The sequence below is a fragment of the Symsagittifera roscoffensis genome, chromosome 10, assembly GCF_963678635.1.
Source record: "Symsagittifera roscoffensis chromosome 10, txSymRosc1.1, whole genome shotgun sequence".
Taxonomy (NCBI): Eukaryota; Metazoa; Xenacoelomorpha; order Acoela; family Convolutidae; genus Symsagittifera; species Symsagittifera roscoffensis.
The window spans coordinates 23,928,500-23,945,535 of NC_087071.1; the positions used below are offsets into that span (position 1 = coordinate 23,928,500).

The following is a 17,036-nucleotide window of genomic DNA, read 5'->3' on the forward strand; positions in this document are numbered from 1 at the left end:
CAGAAAAGAAGTTCTTATAAAAAATCATCAACTTGAACTTTTGTTTCAAATTTCTTTCAAATCATGTTTAGCTTCAATTTATCAATGTCTCATCACTGGTTTGAATACCCTACATAGCCAATAAAACGATTAGTATAATTTTAATTCTAATTCAGGCTTTTTCTAAAAGTTTCTTTTTATTCTGCTCCAATAATGTGGAAAGATGACAGTAAAGCACATGTTGCATTCTTTGCACGACCACCTAGATAGTTTCTCTTTGATCTCGCTTTTTAAAGCACTGCGAGCCAACGAATCAATTTTTTTGGCCGATTAAACTGAACAAAAAGTAAAAACGACCCATAATATCATTTCAATCGCGGTGTGTTTTTTCCTCGTTGTCACTGCTACGATCGACTTCTAATTCTACTCTGTTCACATTGGTCCACGCTCTGAGGAAACTGGCAAGGTCGGAGGAGAAACTCCTCCCAACTGGAGGATGGCGCAGCTTGTTCCTGTCAATCACCACTAGCGACGACTGGGTGAGGAGGAACTGGGCTAAGAAGTATGTGGCCATATGCAGCGCCCACGTGTTCTCCGAGTAGATGATAAATTTATTGGCAGCTATTCAATCACACCTCTTTTCCAGTTATTATATTTGTATCTTTGATGAAAACTGCTCAATTATATTATTTTACCCAAAAACTATCTCCAATCCAGGGTCGGATCTAGGATTTTCTCGAGGGGGGGGGGGGGCGGATTTCCAAAAAAACTTCGAAAATTTTGTCGACTTTTTTCTTTATGCCGACCATATTGATTTTTCGAGCTCTTCCACTTTTTGGAAATTTTTGACCAAAAAACCGCGTTTTTTCGGCGCGCGCTCCCCCCTCAAAATTAGTATATATTAGCGCCAAAGGCGCCTTTAGAAAATTTTTAGAGTCCATCACCAAAAATGGATTTTGGAAAATAGTACAAAGGGGGGACCCTTTGGGTCGGCAGGGGGTCGAATCCCTGAGGGGGGGGGGGGGCGTCAATCATGACGTATTTAGTCAAACTGGAAAAGAGCAGCGTGTGTGAAAAAAGTGTGCATGTATAGTTACTGCCAAATTGTTGGCATCGATAACCTGGAGTAATTTAAACGGTCAAAAAACGGCTGTTTTATCCAGATTAGAATTTTCGGTATGCTTTTTTACATGCTCGAATGGTTAAAAAATTAATTTCAAGTGTCAAATTGAGTGTTTTAGTTTAATCAGCTTCGTTTAGGTTTGTAGGCCGAAAAAAGCATTGCCAACAATTTGGCCATAACTATATTTGATATGCCTATTAATGTGTCGGACAGGACGTAGAGAAGGATGCCGAATAGTCTCTGTTTGCCTCTATCCTTCTCGTTCTCACTGGTGGCTGTGAGAAGTAACACCAATGCCCTCCACACGCCTGCATAGAGCACCCCACTGTAGAGATAACAAGCCACTATTACGATGTAGAATGTTGTAATGTCTGAAAAAATCATAATGCTATTTACAATTAAGAAAACCAAGATAGCCGGTTGGTGTGCAAGTAGCACAAAATGCTCCGACCATGTTCTTAAAAAAGTACATAAAAAGTTTTTACATTTTTTTTTCAAATTAGTGTTTTTTTTGTGCGTGGTGTGATGAAAAGCTTTTACGAAAACCTTTTTTTTCAATGCAAAACAAGTTTCATGGCTGATTATTGTATAATAAGAGCAGACTCATTATAGAATGATCAGCTTAATTTACTCGCTCGATTAAACTCAAAAATTTTCAACTGGTTTTTCTCGATACTCGGTCAATCTTTTGAATTTTTTAGTGTCATTGGAATCAGGATGAAGGGGTTTTAGAGTGGTAAAAGCTTTTGGCTGAAAAACAAAAGAAGATTGCTCCTTTGGTTTACTCGCTCGAAGTTAGACAAGAATCAACTCACTTATTTAAACCGGTTTTTCTCGACACTGATACAAGTTTTTGTAGCAGAGTAACACTAAGTTTTGAAGGCTTAAGTTAGGCTGTTAAAATATGCTATTGTAGGCTTGCTTTCTCGCTTTAGCTGCTCAAATTAAGATTAAAAACAAAACAATTTAAACCTGTTTTTCTCAACACTAGGACATTTTTCTGAAAATTATTTAATGTCATTCAAATCACGACTGAAACGGCTGTAACATGATATATCACTCGACTTGCTTCAACAATTATTTGTAGAACCTGATCTTGCGTGAACAAAAAAAAACCTAAAGCACACCCGAATACAAAGTTCCTCCCCATTTTTAATGACTGATAATGACAAAAAAGCTAAACGCATCACAGTGGTGGTCAGTTTAGGGGGAGGAGTTAGCACGCGCCTCCCCCTTCTTGAATTTGTCACTTTGATCACCAAAATGGATCTCTTTACTTTTTTTCACGCCATCCAAATTTGGTAGAATAAATCAAAACACAGCCAACAAACAGTTGAAAAAAAGTCAACGAATGCACAAAGAAGTGATTTTGTACTGATTTTTTGAAAAAAGCTCAATTTTCGATTTTCAAAGAAAAACAGATGCCCTTAAATCTCTTTGAAAATCTAGAACAAGTTGTGATTGACTATTTTTTTAAACTAACCCAATTTGAGAAAACTGGATCAAGAGATAAATGTTTTGTTTCGCTGAAAAACCTCAAAATTAAATTCCACTTTCAAAACTTGATCGTAGTTTTTGCGATCTTCATTTTTTTGCTGTTCAGTAGTGGAGTATAATTTTTCTTTTTAACAAAGTAATTGATCTGAAAATGAAAAAAAGTCAAAACTCACACAGCGAAAAATTAAATTTGAGCCTGATCATCTGTTAAAAATTTTCCGGAAAAAAATAAGTGTCATCGCGACCTATATAAGAGTCTGAACTACGTTCAATGCCACTTAAAAAATTGAAGGCACTTTTGGTATTATAATACAAAAGCGAATTTATATTTTTCTCGCAGTGATAGGTTGGATTGGCCAAAAGTATTCAAAAAGAACCAATTAATAGCTTTCTCATAGCAACTTTCCCATGTTGAACAAAAAAAGCTAATCATACAATTCTCAAATCTGGAAAAAGGCTTGTATGTTCAAACAATTTTAAACAAGACCAGTCACACAAAAATACATTAATGATTCTTTACAATTTTTTCTCAAAATGAAAATTGTTATTTTTTCCTAATTAAAAATTGAATGAGCATAAAAGAACAACCGAGCTTCACTTTAAATTATTGTGTTTTGTCCGGCACACAAAATTCAGGGATTTTTTGATTCAAGAATATAAGATCATTGAGAATAATGGCAAGGATGAAGTTCCGCTGAAAAAGAGCTATTCTCATGCGCGAAGGACCGAATGCTAAAAGCTTCTAAATCATTTTGTGTCAAATGAATTGTCAAAAATTCAAAACTCCTTCAATGTTTTTACTTAGTCATTTTTGATAGCCTGACACAATTTTCGTGTATTTGGTCATTTTGAAGAACAGCCATTTATCTTTACGACAAAATCATCTCCTTATTTTTGCTTCGGTCAACCTCTCAGGGCAAACTACAAAAATTATTTCTATAGTCATGTCACTATTTGGTTCAGCTGCTTTTTTACCTCAACATTTTTTTACGTAACCCAAGGGACCTAAAATCATTTAACCCTCGCTAATCAAGTAAGGAAGCAAAATATAGAAATCTTTGTTTGATGTCATTGAAAATGATTTCTCTGTCAAATAAATTTCCAATTGTGAAGGACAGACGGTTGGAAAAGAGTCAATGAACGCAAGAAAACAGAAAAAACTGGCCGGTTTTTTAAACAGACTTTAACTTTCAAAGTTTACAGAGAAAAAATAAATGCCAATAAAGTTGTCTCGTGTTCTAGAATAGATTATGATTGTCATTTTTTTGATAAAGTTAACCCTATTTGTAAAAATTGGATCATTCAGTAGAATTTTAAATTCGCTGAGAAAACTGAAAAGTAAAACAAGAAGTTGATAATGTTTTTTGCAGTTTTTTCATTTTTGCCAATCAATGGTGACGTTTGCCTTCCTTTTAACAAAGGAAAATAACTGAAAGTAACGAAAATTAAAAGTCAAACCGCAAAAAAATTTTGAATTGAACAAATGTTAAAAATTTCTTAGAAAAAAAAACAAAAAGAAATCGTTGCGACATATGTAAGAGTCTGGATTTTATAATTTATAGGTTTTAGAGATTTATAATTTTCTCGCGATGATAGGTTGGATAGGACAAAAGTTTTCAAAAAGAGCCCGTTATCAGATTTCTTATTCCAGATATCCTGTGTTGAACAAAATAGCCTACCATACATTTTTCATATCTGGAAAAGTGCTTATCTTACGATTTCACAAGAATTTTCGGGTACACAAAAAATTGTATAGCGATTCTTTGAAAAGATTTTCTCCACATTTGAAAATTGTTTTTTTTTCCATAATTGATAATTGAATGATCATAAAAAAATCGAGATTCACTTTAAATTTTCGTGTTTTGTAAGGCATACAAAATTAAAGGATTTTCTGATGCAAGCAGCTTCATAGGTTTGTTGGAAATAAGTAGCAGGTGAACTGCTGCTGAAAAGGAGCTACTCTCATGCGCGAAGGACTAAATGCACAAAACTTGTAAATTATTATGTGATCTTTGAATTGTCCAACAATAAAAAAAGTCCCTCAACTTTACGACTGATTAATTTGGCAAGAGGGTAGGACTCTATGCTAAAATTAGAGCCGGATAACGCCGCGAAGGTGCGACGCTCGCGTAGCGCCCCCACCGGTGACGTTAAACCTCGATCTTAAAATAGTAGGCTTAGTAGTCGTTTGACCAATTGAATGTTTTTGGTACTAACGCTATTGATTTTTCATTTTGGTACAAATAGGATTGATTTTTTTAATTTTGATACTTGTGAATACCCACTCAACACGAGTTGGTTTCGCTGCGCAAGTCAGAACTGATTCTGTATTTTTTGTAGTAAAAGCCGATTTAGCCCCGTTCAGAGATGAAATCAGAGTTAGAAACAGAGCATTCTAACAGTACCCAGTGGCCCAATGCTCTTCTTGATCTGTTTAATTCTGATAGCAGAATCAGTGAAAATAGAGAGATAATCATTTATTTACAAAATGCACAGAGTTGTGTTGCCCCCAGATTCGAACCCTACACCATTCTCGATGAAGCTTATGCTTATATCTCAGAGTATAGTTGTAGGTGGAAAGCCAAACTTTTAAAAAATTTCTACAGTAGAACGCTGAAACCTTGTTGCTAAACTCTGATCACTGATTCTGTTTTGCAAAATCTGAAATCTTGTTTCAATCTATGAATATATGTGACCCAAAAAATTTTGTACGAGCTATGATGCACATGTTACTTTTCTGAATTTTGCTGTAAAAAGGACAGTACTGATTTTAAACGCAAACGTCAATCCGGCAAAGACCGAACCTCATCGCCATATTGCACAAACATAATTTTTTTGATGTTTCAAAAGAATAATTAAAGAGAGTTTCAAAAAAATAAAAGTTTCATTGAAAAGAGGAAAGACCTATTTAGGAATAGGCAAGTTTTACAAACATAGTTTTCGTTATGTGATTAAAAATTTCACGTGTGCCACAAATAAAGTTAGGAATATAAAGGGAAAAGGAGCCCGAGTTCAGCATTGTTTTTAGTCTGGATGTCTGAAAGTGGACCTCAGGCTAATGCTACAAGTAATAACTGTTAATGAAATTCATCTATCAATCATTATTCCCAGAAAAGCCTGAAAATAATTTTTCCTTTAGTATCATTCATAACACTAGTATCAGACTTATTAGCAGACAATAACGATAATGGACTCAGTCACTCACCTAGTGGTTTGGTGGACTGTCTCTCGAAGTAGACGCATGTGGAGAAGACTGCGATGGCACACATGAACACCACCACTGCCAGTCGGGGGTGGAGGGGGTGGAGTCCAAAGGAGGCTGTGTAGTAGCAGTGGGAGATGAGGAAGGAGAGGAGGCCCAGGATGAAGAAAGAGAAGTGTAAGTTGTCCCACACCAACAGTCCGTCTCCAAACACTACACACACGCAAACATAATAACAACAAAACAGCTTGTATCTGCCCAAAGTCCCAAATACTCAACTGCCCTTTAGCATCTACGGAGTGTTCGATTTACAAAATGATGGAACTTGAAAAAGAAAACAAATCAAAATAAAAACAGGAATATTCATTTTTTTTGAAAATCCTGACACCACATATCTTGTAAATTGAAAAGTGATATGTTTAGCAAAGTGACACAGAGAATTTTATTCAATTTAAGGTAAAGTCTTTGATTTCAATTTGCTGTCTGAAAGTCTGTCATTTGACATTGTTGACCTCTAGGTTGTCTGGAGTTACCCGAAACAGTAAGTGCAGTTGATTTAATGTTCTTGGACCACACAGCTGCATTCAAATTGAACTTTAAATCTCATACGTTTTCAAAGCTAAATCATGGCGCAGCCAGCGGATAAAAAGGTGATGGAAAAACTAACTGAATAATGAATCGTTGTGGGATTCTCGGAACCCGTAGCCGCCTGCTTACTTGGAAGAGTGGATAATTAAGTTCTACTGAGGCATGATCGCTTAGTACGACATCGATCCAGATTATATCTACTTTGCAGTCACCTTAAAGTTTACAGCAAAAGCGGCATTAACAGAAAAGGTAAGCAAGAATATCTTCCTGTAATTGCAAATGAAGCTCAAATCAAATCAGTTCATATGTATCGGAGATAAAGCACAGCGGGTCTTTAAAGCTCGAAGACTTGGGTTAAACGTTAAGCCCGAGAGCTACCCCATGGTACTGTACAATGCGAGTTTCAAACGAGAAAGGACTGTTACCCAAAAATGAGGTTTGTTTTACGGAAATCGGGAAAATGAGACGTTTGAGAAATTGAGAGATTTCACCAAAACGGCGGAAAATGTACAAAATATTTTTATTACGAACATGAAAAAATCAAAATGTCAGATAGAGTGGTTGCGCTTGACAAAAACAACGGAGCGGAGATGTTTCAACAAGTTGTTTTGTCATAAGAGAGTTGGGAGCGCGCATAGAATTCTTACACCAGATAGCCGGCTTCATCGGCACAACACATCACCATCAAGCAGAAAACTATCTCAAAATACCCGGCAAGCAACGTCACGTTTAACGCATGCCAAAAACTAGGTCATTCCGCTCTAATGTCTTGACGCGTAAGAAGAGCTAACCAGTGGAGAGTACGGGGCAGAGTAGGATTGGTGCGGGAAAACAACTATGCCGAGCATTGTCAATAGTAGCATGCAATAAACAAGTTAGAACAAATAGGTTGCCACTGATCAATTTGAACCAATCAGCATACCAAAAAAAAATCGAATTATGAATAGAACGCTCTAGTGATAGTTTACTGCTTTCACTTATAGGGGGTGGCAATTCTTTCCCCGTGTCGGGAAGTTCAAGTTATGTTTTGACTTTGAAAACCGAGCAGGTGCAGTTTTGCGACTGAAGTTCCGCAGTCGATAAGCAGCTTTAAGTCAAGCACACAGTCGCAAAACACCCGATTTTGGTCAAGAGAGTCGAAACATAATTCAATCACCATCAAAACATAGGTCGAGCACAGTCGAAATATAGGCCGAGCGAGCAAAGTCAAAACACCCTTTTTGGGTCGAGAAAGTTGAAATATATCTATGCCGGGTCGAACAAATATTAGAAAAAGTCGGTCGAGACAGTCGAAACATGTCGAACTTTGGTCGAGAGAATCTATTAGCCCCTTTCATTTTGAAGATTTTTGTCATATAAAGTCTTTATACTCGTAAACAATTTGAGCTCTTTTTTATTTGTCCAAATGTCCTTTTCTTTATCAAAGTCCTGAGCGCAATATTAAGCAAAAGACCTTAAATTGAAAAACTCTAGGTAGAACAAGTCTTTTCTGGTGCAGAGAGTTACAGATTAGTGATAATCAAAGTTTCTTTTCTGACCAAGCAAAAACACGAAAGTCTAATAAAAACTTGCTTTATAGTTGTATTTTCAATTTTCATTATTCTTTGATAAACGAGTCTGAATATAATCTGCATAGGATCTGTATGAAAAAAAATCCAAAGAAATGGACAAAAGGGCTTTAAATTCACTTTAATTGATACTTTTCTTATTCAAAATTAAAACCAAAAAATAAGCAAAAAAGGATTTAATTCAATTTAGAAATGATTGAAAATAATTTTTGTAAGCTACAATGACTATCAAACTAAATCAATTTTAAATCAATTCAAAACAGTTTTTTTTAAGCCTATATCACATCATCGGTATAAAGTCGATTGTAATCTAGTTTTGTCAGCACGGCTGGATTGATCTCCATTCACAAAAAATGCTTGTCATACAACTCCATTCATCGAGTGTTTTAAAAAAATCGCTCATCATAAGTTTTCATTTCTAAAGTTGTTTGATAAATTTTTTTGACTGGCTAGAAAAGTTTTTGGAAAGCAAGGATGCAAATTTTTGGGGAATTTTTGCAGGTGCGGTGAAAAGGAAAAAGAGCCCAATTTTTTTAAAATTTTAATGGATTTCACTGCCTTGCAAAAATCCACGTAAGTCATTTTAAATCAATTTTTTGGCAATAAAGTCGATTTTTTGGCTCTTTTTCCTTCCCCCCCCACTTGCAAATTTTTACAAGTAAGTTTGTTGACCACATTGTCCGATTGTTATGAAAATTGTTATTAGACTGATTAGGCCATAACAAGCATATATGGTCTTCATAATTAACCTTGTAAAACCACTCGTTAGACCATAAAATTTATGTTTGAGTGAGGTGGGATGGAAAAGGAAAAAGAGCCAAAGCCTTTACAACTCTTTTCAAGTTTCTCCCTCGAATTTTTCTGAAAATCATTAAAGGAAAGTCTATTTAAAAGTCTTTTATTGTTAAAAACTGCATTAAAACGTGACAAGGTCAACAGGTGAACAATATTTCACAACATTTATAACATGCAAAGTTTCCTGAGAACAATTTTTGAACAGCCTTATTTTGCTATTTTACGAGGGGGGTGGGAAACTGGAAAAGAGCAAAAATTACTGTTCACATTGTCCAATTGTCATGAAAATTGATATGCTGACTGATTAGGCCATGATAAACATCTTTGGTTTTCATAACTAACCTTGTAATACCACTCGTTAGGCAAATTTATTTATTTGAAAATACTGTTCACTTTGTCCGATTGTCGTGAAAATTGACATGCACGTAAATAATTTTAAATCAATTTTTTGGCAATAAAGTCGATTTTTTGGCTCTTTTTCCTTCCCCCCCCCCCCCACTTGCAAATTTTTACAAGTAAGTTTGTTGGCCACATTGTCCTATTGTTATGAAAATTGACATATAGACTAATTAGGCCATGAAAAACATATTTGGTCTTCATAATCAACCTCGTAAAACCACTCGTTACACTAAAAAATTGAAGCTCGTCTGAGGTGGGGGGGGGGGGGGGGGGGAAAGGAAAAAGAGCCGATTTTTTTTCTACTGGTCATTCTAAATCGATTTACATATCTAAATGGGCTACTGTAAATTGATTTCGATGCAGTATATGGCTCTTTTCCTCCCCTCCCCTCGATATTTTTGTTTTCTTTTCTTACTTGCTTTGCGGGTTATGTCAGCGCAATGTGTGATGAATGAGGAGCGAATCCGTTCACAATAATTAGTTTGTTCATCATACCAAATTTCATTGCATTATGACAACGATCAATTTGAATCTCGAACTTGTCAGAGCGTGCGAAATGTTAAGTATATGAAGATCAAATGGTTCAAAACTAAAAGGAAAGGTGACGAGAAAGAGCCTAAAATTAAATTTGAAAAAGTAGCGCGCTGTTAATGTGAAGTTTTGTTCGTGGCTACCTGAGAACAGGAGTCCAATGAAGAACTTGGTCTGTTGTGTGTGTGGCTTAGAGGTCAGCTGCAACTCCCTCATGTTGGTCCTCATTGTGTAGCAGAGTGTGAGGGTCGCACAACACTTGATCAACATCTCCACCAGCTGGTGGTCCAATGCTTAACCACAGGTCTCTTTCACCTACCCTCATGTGTTCAACACTTTTTTCATCCCCATGAGCTATACACCCATAAATTGAAGTTTTTCTTGCGTTTTTCATTTCTTGGCTCTTTTTCCTTTTCCCCCCACCTGCAGTTTTTTAACTAGAAAAAGCTTCTGTTGACATTGTCCGATCGTTATGAAAATAGACATGCGGACTGATTAGGCTGTGCCAAACATATTTGGTCTCCACAATAAACCTTGTAAAACCACTCGTAACACCAGAAAATTCATAGTCGTGTGAGGTGGGGAAAATGAAAAAGAGCCCATTTTTTTTAATTTTTGCAAGATATTTATTGACGCTAAATGTATCGATTTTCTCTGCAAAGTATGAAGAACCAATGGTTGGTTGGAGTAGTAAGTGTGTTCAGCGGAAAAAAACTGGTTGATCTCAAATACCGAAAACGATAATTATACAACTCCCTAAAAAGTCTATGAAAAAGTGCTACTAGTCATACAGTGCTGATTTAAATTATCCGGACAAATCGAACAAAATTTGAATTTTGAAACGCGTTTTTCTCAAATTGGGTTAAGATTAGACAAAAAGTGAAGAGAACAAAATTTGCTTAGAATTTCATTTTCATGGTGCCATTTTTTCTCCAAAATTCTCAACAAAAATTTTACCACAAAAAAGGGTCATTCTGGCTTTTTTCAATTAATCAAGAATTACGCGGAAACTACTTTGTTAATTGATGAGAAAATTATATCACAGGAAGCCTCTTATGCAGCTCAACAAAGTTTAAGAAGGGTTAAATCTCCAAAAATTTGCGCAAATTGTTTAAAATTTGTTTTTAAACAAAGATTCTGGGTTTTACATAGTAAAAATCACATTTATTGACTATCAAGTGAAAACTTTTTCTCTTATACTAGTTTTTGGAGATTTAATCCTTCTTAAACTTTGTTGAGCTGCGTAAGAGGCTTCCTGTGATATAATTTTCTGATCAATTAACAAAGTAGTTTCCGCGTAATTCTTGATTAATTGAAAAAAGCCAAAATGACCCTTTTTTGTGGTAAAATTTTTGTTGAGAATTTTGGAGAAAAAATGGCACCATATTAATTCTGGTGAAATTCTAAGCAACTTTTGATCTCTTCACTTTTTGTCTAATCTTAACCCAATTTGAGAAAAACGCGTTTGAAAATTCAAGTTTTGTTCGATTTGTCCGGATAATTTAAATCAGCACTGTACAAATTTCATACGTTTTGCATATTACGTATTGCACGCCCACTTTTCGAAGTTTTTTTTTGGGGGGGGGGGGGGGGGGGGGGGAGGTGTGAGAAGTGAAGAAAGAGACCTTTGGGATCCTGGATGACTTTGAGGAGGAAATAAAACAAAACGAACGTAATGTAAATATAAGGGTGACTAGACGTCATTTTAATTGAACAATTTTTCACCCAATAATTGCAAATATGTGCTTTCCTTTTTGTTATTCTCAAGGGTAAATTGGATATATAGTCGAATGTTTAGCTACGTCATTTATACACGTGCGCCAGTGTTTGTCCCATTCTAATAACGTGTAAAAAAATTGTTCAAAAAGAACTAGAGAGGAAAAATGCGAAAAAATCGAAGAAGAAAGTGAATGAAGACAATGATGAGACTGATTACGTCATCAAGAGGTAATATCTTAATGACGTCACAATAAAAGTGAAGGTAAGAGAGCAAAAAAGGGAAAGGAGAAAAAACTAAGCAATTACGGAAGGAAGGCTATCTAACTAGTCGTTTCCGTTGTCACCCTGAACACCATTTGCAACACTGCAAAGGGGGGCAGGCAAATCAGTTCAAAGACTCTATGTTATATTTTTGAGTGTCGAAATACGTAACCTTTTATTCGAAAATTTTCTTATAGAACCGACTCTCCGTCCCGCACCTGCAAAGGTTTAAACGTAAAAAGTTTATTTTAATTGTCCCATTGTTGTGAAAATTGGCCTGTGGACCAATTGTTTTCTAGGTTGATAGAACACATTTGATAGCTTGAACTTATTTTAGAAAATTAGACTTTTGATCTGTAGCATCCACAAAAGGTGGTATGGGCTCTTTTTCTTTTCCCCTCCCACCTCAAATAAGCATCAGTTTTATGGTGTAACGAGTGGTTTTGTGAGGTTAGTTATGAAGACCAAATATGTTTGTCATGGCCTAATTACTTCGCATGCTAATTTTTGTAAAATTCGGATAACGTGAACAAAATTTCCTCAGTAAACTTTTGCAGGGGGGAGGAAAGGAAAAAGAGCCATGGTATGGAAAAGTCTCAAACAAAACTTGGTCAAAACAACGCGGTCTAATGATTTACTTACTGCAATTAAACTTAACCTAACTTACTGACAGATATAGGTTTGCAGTTTTGTCACCACTTGACTAATTTAGTCTTCGGTTGCAGTTTGGTAGCTTTGTTACAAATTCGTTTTTGATCTGGTGGGGGTGCTAAGCAAGAGTACATTTAAAATGTTATTTTTTCTTGCAAACTTCTAACATGGTCTTGCTTAATCTTTCAAAAGCTGAGTCAGATTTTTTGACCCTTTCTGTTCTACAGCCCAGCCAAGTGACCTTATGCTACTAAAGGAAATACTGCCAGCTTTTTCAAGAAAAAAAGCATCAGCAAAAACGTTTTGTTTTCCATTCCCTCATTCAGTTTTTTTTCTTAAAATCGATTTACAAAAAACCGATTTTGTGCTTTCCGAGGGGCTTGGGAAATGAAGCAGGTTTTGCATAACTGATGGTACAAAATGATGCAGACGCCTTCAGCAGTAATTCACTTTTGCAAAAAGGGTTCCAGCTTCAGCTTTGGGAAGATAATTCTTCAACGGCAGCACAGGAAAAAGGGGGATTAGGGTAGGGAAATTGTACGATTAAAACAACTCGTTATACTGACAAAATGAATGAACATCAATTTACTCACGCGGTCTGAAAAAACGTGGAATGAACAAATACATCAAACGCATTTATTCACGCACATTTTTGAGGGACCGAGATCCACAGGCTGATCGATTAGCGTAAAAGGCTAGATGAGTTTGTTTCAAACGTCAACTACAAGTATTCATTGAAAGAGCGTAATTTCGCACAATCAAATTCACCTTAAAACCCCTTTTGTAAATAAAAAAGGAGCTGAAGCTTCGTGAAATTAACGTGAAATTATTTCCCCTTTAGACGTCATTAATGAAGAAAACATTTCTGAAAGAACTAGACCTTTTTCATTTTTTTTTCAAATTAGCAGAAATGGGATTATGCCTGAATTGGTTACCCATTTTCAAAGGATGCCTTTTTTGAGTGAGGGTTGTTTTATTTCGAAGATAAATTTTTCTCATCATATTCTTTTGATTGGGTTTGGCGGGAGTATTTCACGAGTTTCATAATCAAAAGAACTGACCGAAATATGTTACATATCTCCTGGAGCTTACTTAGCGAGCGAGCGGAGCGATCGAGTAACATTCATTACAGGGGCAGGTTTAGGGGGGACGCCCCTTTCCCCTCAGAGATTCGACCCCTTCACCAACCAAAGGGTCCCCCCTTTGGTATTTAAATATGACACCCATTTTAGGCCGACCAGCCCAAGAACTTTTCTTAAGGCGCCTTCGGCGCCAATATATATTAATTTTGATATATGTCAAAGATTGCCAAAAAGTGCCCAGAAACGGCTTTTTTGACCTGTTTTTCAAACATTTGCTTGCGGTTTTTTCAAACATTTTTTTTTGTCAAAATGGGGTCTGTATATTGTTCTGGTATTGCTCGGCAAATCAGTTGGTCGACCTTGAAAAAGGTCGACAAAATTTCGAACAACTTTTGAGAAAATCTTAGATTCGCCCCTGATTCGTTATATATTAATAGGCTAAGAAAAATTGTTAACTAAAAGAAAACTTGTTTTAGAGGCCTCAAATTTCTAGAAGCTTCAAATTTCCAAAAAATTTTATCAAGGTTGTGGAGTAAAATTTTGAGCCTATAAAACGAATATAACAGACTCATGATATGCTTAGGTTAATCTTATAATGGTAGTCTTAAAAATCACTTTTTTTCGCGAAAACTTGGTTCTTTTTCAGTTAAAAGTTTTCGGGTACTCTACCTTATCCAGGTAAAAGTTTTTAGTTCTTCTTTTTATGAACAAAATGAAATTGTTTCAATCATTTTCTTTTATTTTTTAAACTTTTTATTTTATCCTATAAGAAAATTTGTTGTCAAACGAACCGTATTTACTACTTCTATCAAAAATATAGACGTTCTTTCAGATGCTCTCATCACACCACGAACAAAAAACGACGCAACTTGACAAAAAAAAAATCGTTTTTTTTTCAAGATTGTTTTTTTTCTGTGCTATTTGCACAGTATCCGACTACCCTTATTGTTCCGACTTTCATAACGAAAAAAACGCAATATTTGTACTCGAGTGGGTTTTTTTTCCTCAGACAAAACATCAGTTATTTAACTCGCCATATTTGAATGTGTGTGAGGCTAGAAACGAGAAATGAAATGTAACTAAAGAATTGAATGATAAGGTAAAAACAACGCCAGTCGCACATCAACTATGCAGGAGAAGGTTTCAACTGTACGCTTCCTTTAAAAACATCGGCTCTTTTTCCTTTTCCCCCCACCTGCAAATTTTTACATGTAAATTTGTTGACCACATTGTCCGATTGTTATGAAAATTTACATACAGACTAATAAGGTCACGACAAACATATTTGGTCTTCATACTCAACCTTGTAAAACCACTTGTTACACTAATATATTGAAGCTGGTGTGAAATGGGGGGGGGGAAAGGAAAAAGAGCCAAAACATCGGGGTCGACAGCTTGAATGATATACTTGAAGGTGCTTAAGTTTGGCAAAAAGATTGGATTAGGCAGCTTAGGGCTGATCTTGACAACCATGGGCTCAAAACAAAGTGCGAGACCAAGACAACTGGTTGCACAATCCGACAACTAAACTTAAGTTCACAGACGGTGGGATTCTAAAGCCAAAGCTATCGGCAAAATGTCGCAAACAGTTCAATGTGCTAATGAAAACTGTAGTAGAATGTTTCATAGCAAAAAAGAAGAGATAAACAGGCATCTCAAAGAAAATCATCATCCAGAACCCTCGGTCCAGACCACCGATAGTAGTGAATTTGAAACTAATAAAGGAATTGAAAGCATTAAGGATTTGAAAGAAATGTAGAGACTCGCTAGCAGCCCAGCAACGGTAGGTCCAAGAAAGGCAAACTCGACTGCCCTCCGTCCGACTGTAACAAGACTTATGTCTATGTCAGTGGTTGGCTTAAGCACATGCAAAACAGCCACCTTCATGTGAAACTGATCCGCGCATCAAAACCGACCATCTCAGCACCCCAACTGAGTCGGCAATCCTTCACATCAAACAAAGACACTAGCACAGGTGATGAGGTGCTGAAGTGTCCGCTCTGCTCTTATCGGTTCTCTGTTAGAAAGCCTATGATCAATCAATGTTATTTGAAGCACCGATATTCGTGGGTAAAAGCAAGGCCAATGCCCAAGCCGCCAAGTCATGTTGGCGTTGTCCCGGTGCATAAATTCAAGAAGCAAAATTGTGCAGAATCTGGCGTCATGACCGCCACTGCTACTTCGGAAAGGTAGAACGGGTCCCGGTGGTGACTTTCATTCGTTTGAATTAGTTATGATTTGATGAAGTCAAAACCATTGCCCCAGGCCTTGACCAGCTGGGGTCCAGATGGGAGGATAATTTTACTTCTTGGCCCGATTGCGTGAGCAGTGGCAGTGGTTTTGACGCATTTTTCGGAATGAGATATTTTAGGTTCCTACCATATCTGGTGCAACTACGACACTCTTCCGCGAGGTTCACTATGTCCTTGTGCATATGCGGCTACCACAGGTATTGTGACACTCCTAGCATGGCCTCTTGACCCCCATGTCCCCGTTGGATTCGTTTTAGCACAGCTTGACTCGGTTGAAGAGGTACTGCCAGCCTGTTCTTCACCAGAATGCAATCGTCCTGCACCGCCATCTGCGACCACAATGGATGCGTATACGGTACCATCAGCTCGAATCCTTGTTTTTTCCTCTCTCTATGACTCGTCTGAGGCGGTCTATCCACGTGTCCTCGGAAGTCAATTCTGCCAGGAGATTTTTATCAAACAATTTGGAGATATTGTCCAGTGACTCCTCCGTTTGCTGTTTCTGCAGCTTTTGTTCCTTTTGTTTATTGGACCTTTTGGGTGGTTGAATCGCGCACATCTCTTGGTCGCTCTCCATGTCTTCTGTGGTTGTCAGATTCAGCTCGATTAATTGAACAACGCTCAATTTTCTTTTATTTGAATGAGCTGGTGTGATGCTGATTGGTACTTGATCGCTCTCCTCTAGAACTTTATCGGTCTCTTCCGAGGTTGCCACTAGTTTCCGATTGATGTTTCTTGTAGTATTTATTTCTCCCCCGATCAATTCCAGAACGATAGAAGCCTGCTATCCGCCTCTTTCTGTTGGTCCGGTTGCAATTGCCATTTGAATCTTGATTGCATCCTTGTTTCGCTGTCCGAGCTGTCTCTGTTTCTCCGGACAAAACATCAGTTATTTAACTCGCCATATTTGAATGTGTGTGAGGCTAGAAACGAGAAATGAAATGTAACTAAAGAATTGAATGATAAGGTAAAAACAACGCCAGTCGCACATCAACTATGCAGGAGAAGGTTTCAACTGTACGCTTCCTTTAAAAACATCGGCTCTTTTTCCTTTTCCCCCCCACCTGCAAATTTTTACATGTAAATTTGTTGACCACATTGTCCGATTGTTATGAAAATTTACATACAGACTAATAAGGTCACGACAAACATATTTGGTCTTCATACTCAACCTTGTAAAACCACTTATTACACTAATATATTGAAGCTGGTGTGAAATGGGGGGGAAAAGGAAAAAGAGCCAAAACATCGGGGTCGACAGCTTGAATGATATACTTGAAGGTGCTTAAGTTTGGCAAAAAGATTGGATTAGGCAGCTTAGGGCTGATCTTGACAACCATGGGCTCAAAACAAAGTGCGAGACCAAGACAACTGGTTGCACAATCCGAC

At 36.9% G+C, this 17,036-nt stretch overlaps 1 protein-coding gene across 1 annotated transcript; it reads right to left on the reverse strand.

The window, feature by feature from the left end:
- Positions 1–349: 349 nt before the first annotated feature.
- On the reverse strand, positions 350–11,626 carry LOC134855015 (lysoplasmalogenase TMEM86A-like). The gene is made up of 5 exons (XM_063871395.1): positions 11,308–11,626; positions 9,826–9,975; positions 5,805–6,014; positions 1,297–1,473; positions 350–600 (listed from the first exon to the last, which is right to left on the reverse strand). The coding sequence occupies exons 1-5, from the start codon at positions 11,384–11,386 to the stop codon at positions 350–352; spliced, it is 867 nt and encodes a 288-aa protein (XP_063727465.1). The 5' UTR covers positions 11,387–11,626.
- Between the last annotated feature and the right edge of the window lie 5,410 nt (positions 11,627–17,036).

Excerpts from the sequence above, each read along its gene's own strand:
- LOC134855015 (XM_063871395.1), bottom strand. The coding sequence starts at position 11,386 with ATGACGTCTAGTCACCCTTATATTTACATTACGTTCGTTTTGTTTTAT. Across the intron at positions 6,015-9,825 it reads CATTGGACTCCTGTTCTCAG|TGTTTGGAGACGGACTGTTG; the intron begins GTAGCCACGAAC and ends GCGTGTGTGTAG. Across the intron at positions 1,474-5,804 it reads ACAGTCCACCAAACCACTAG|ACATTACAACATTCTACATC; the intron begins GTGAGTGACTGA and ends TGATTTTTTCAG.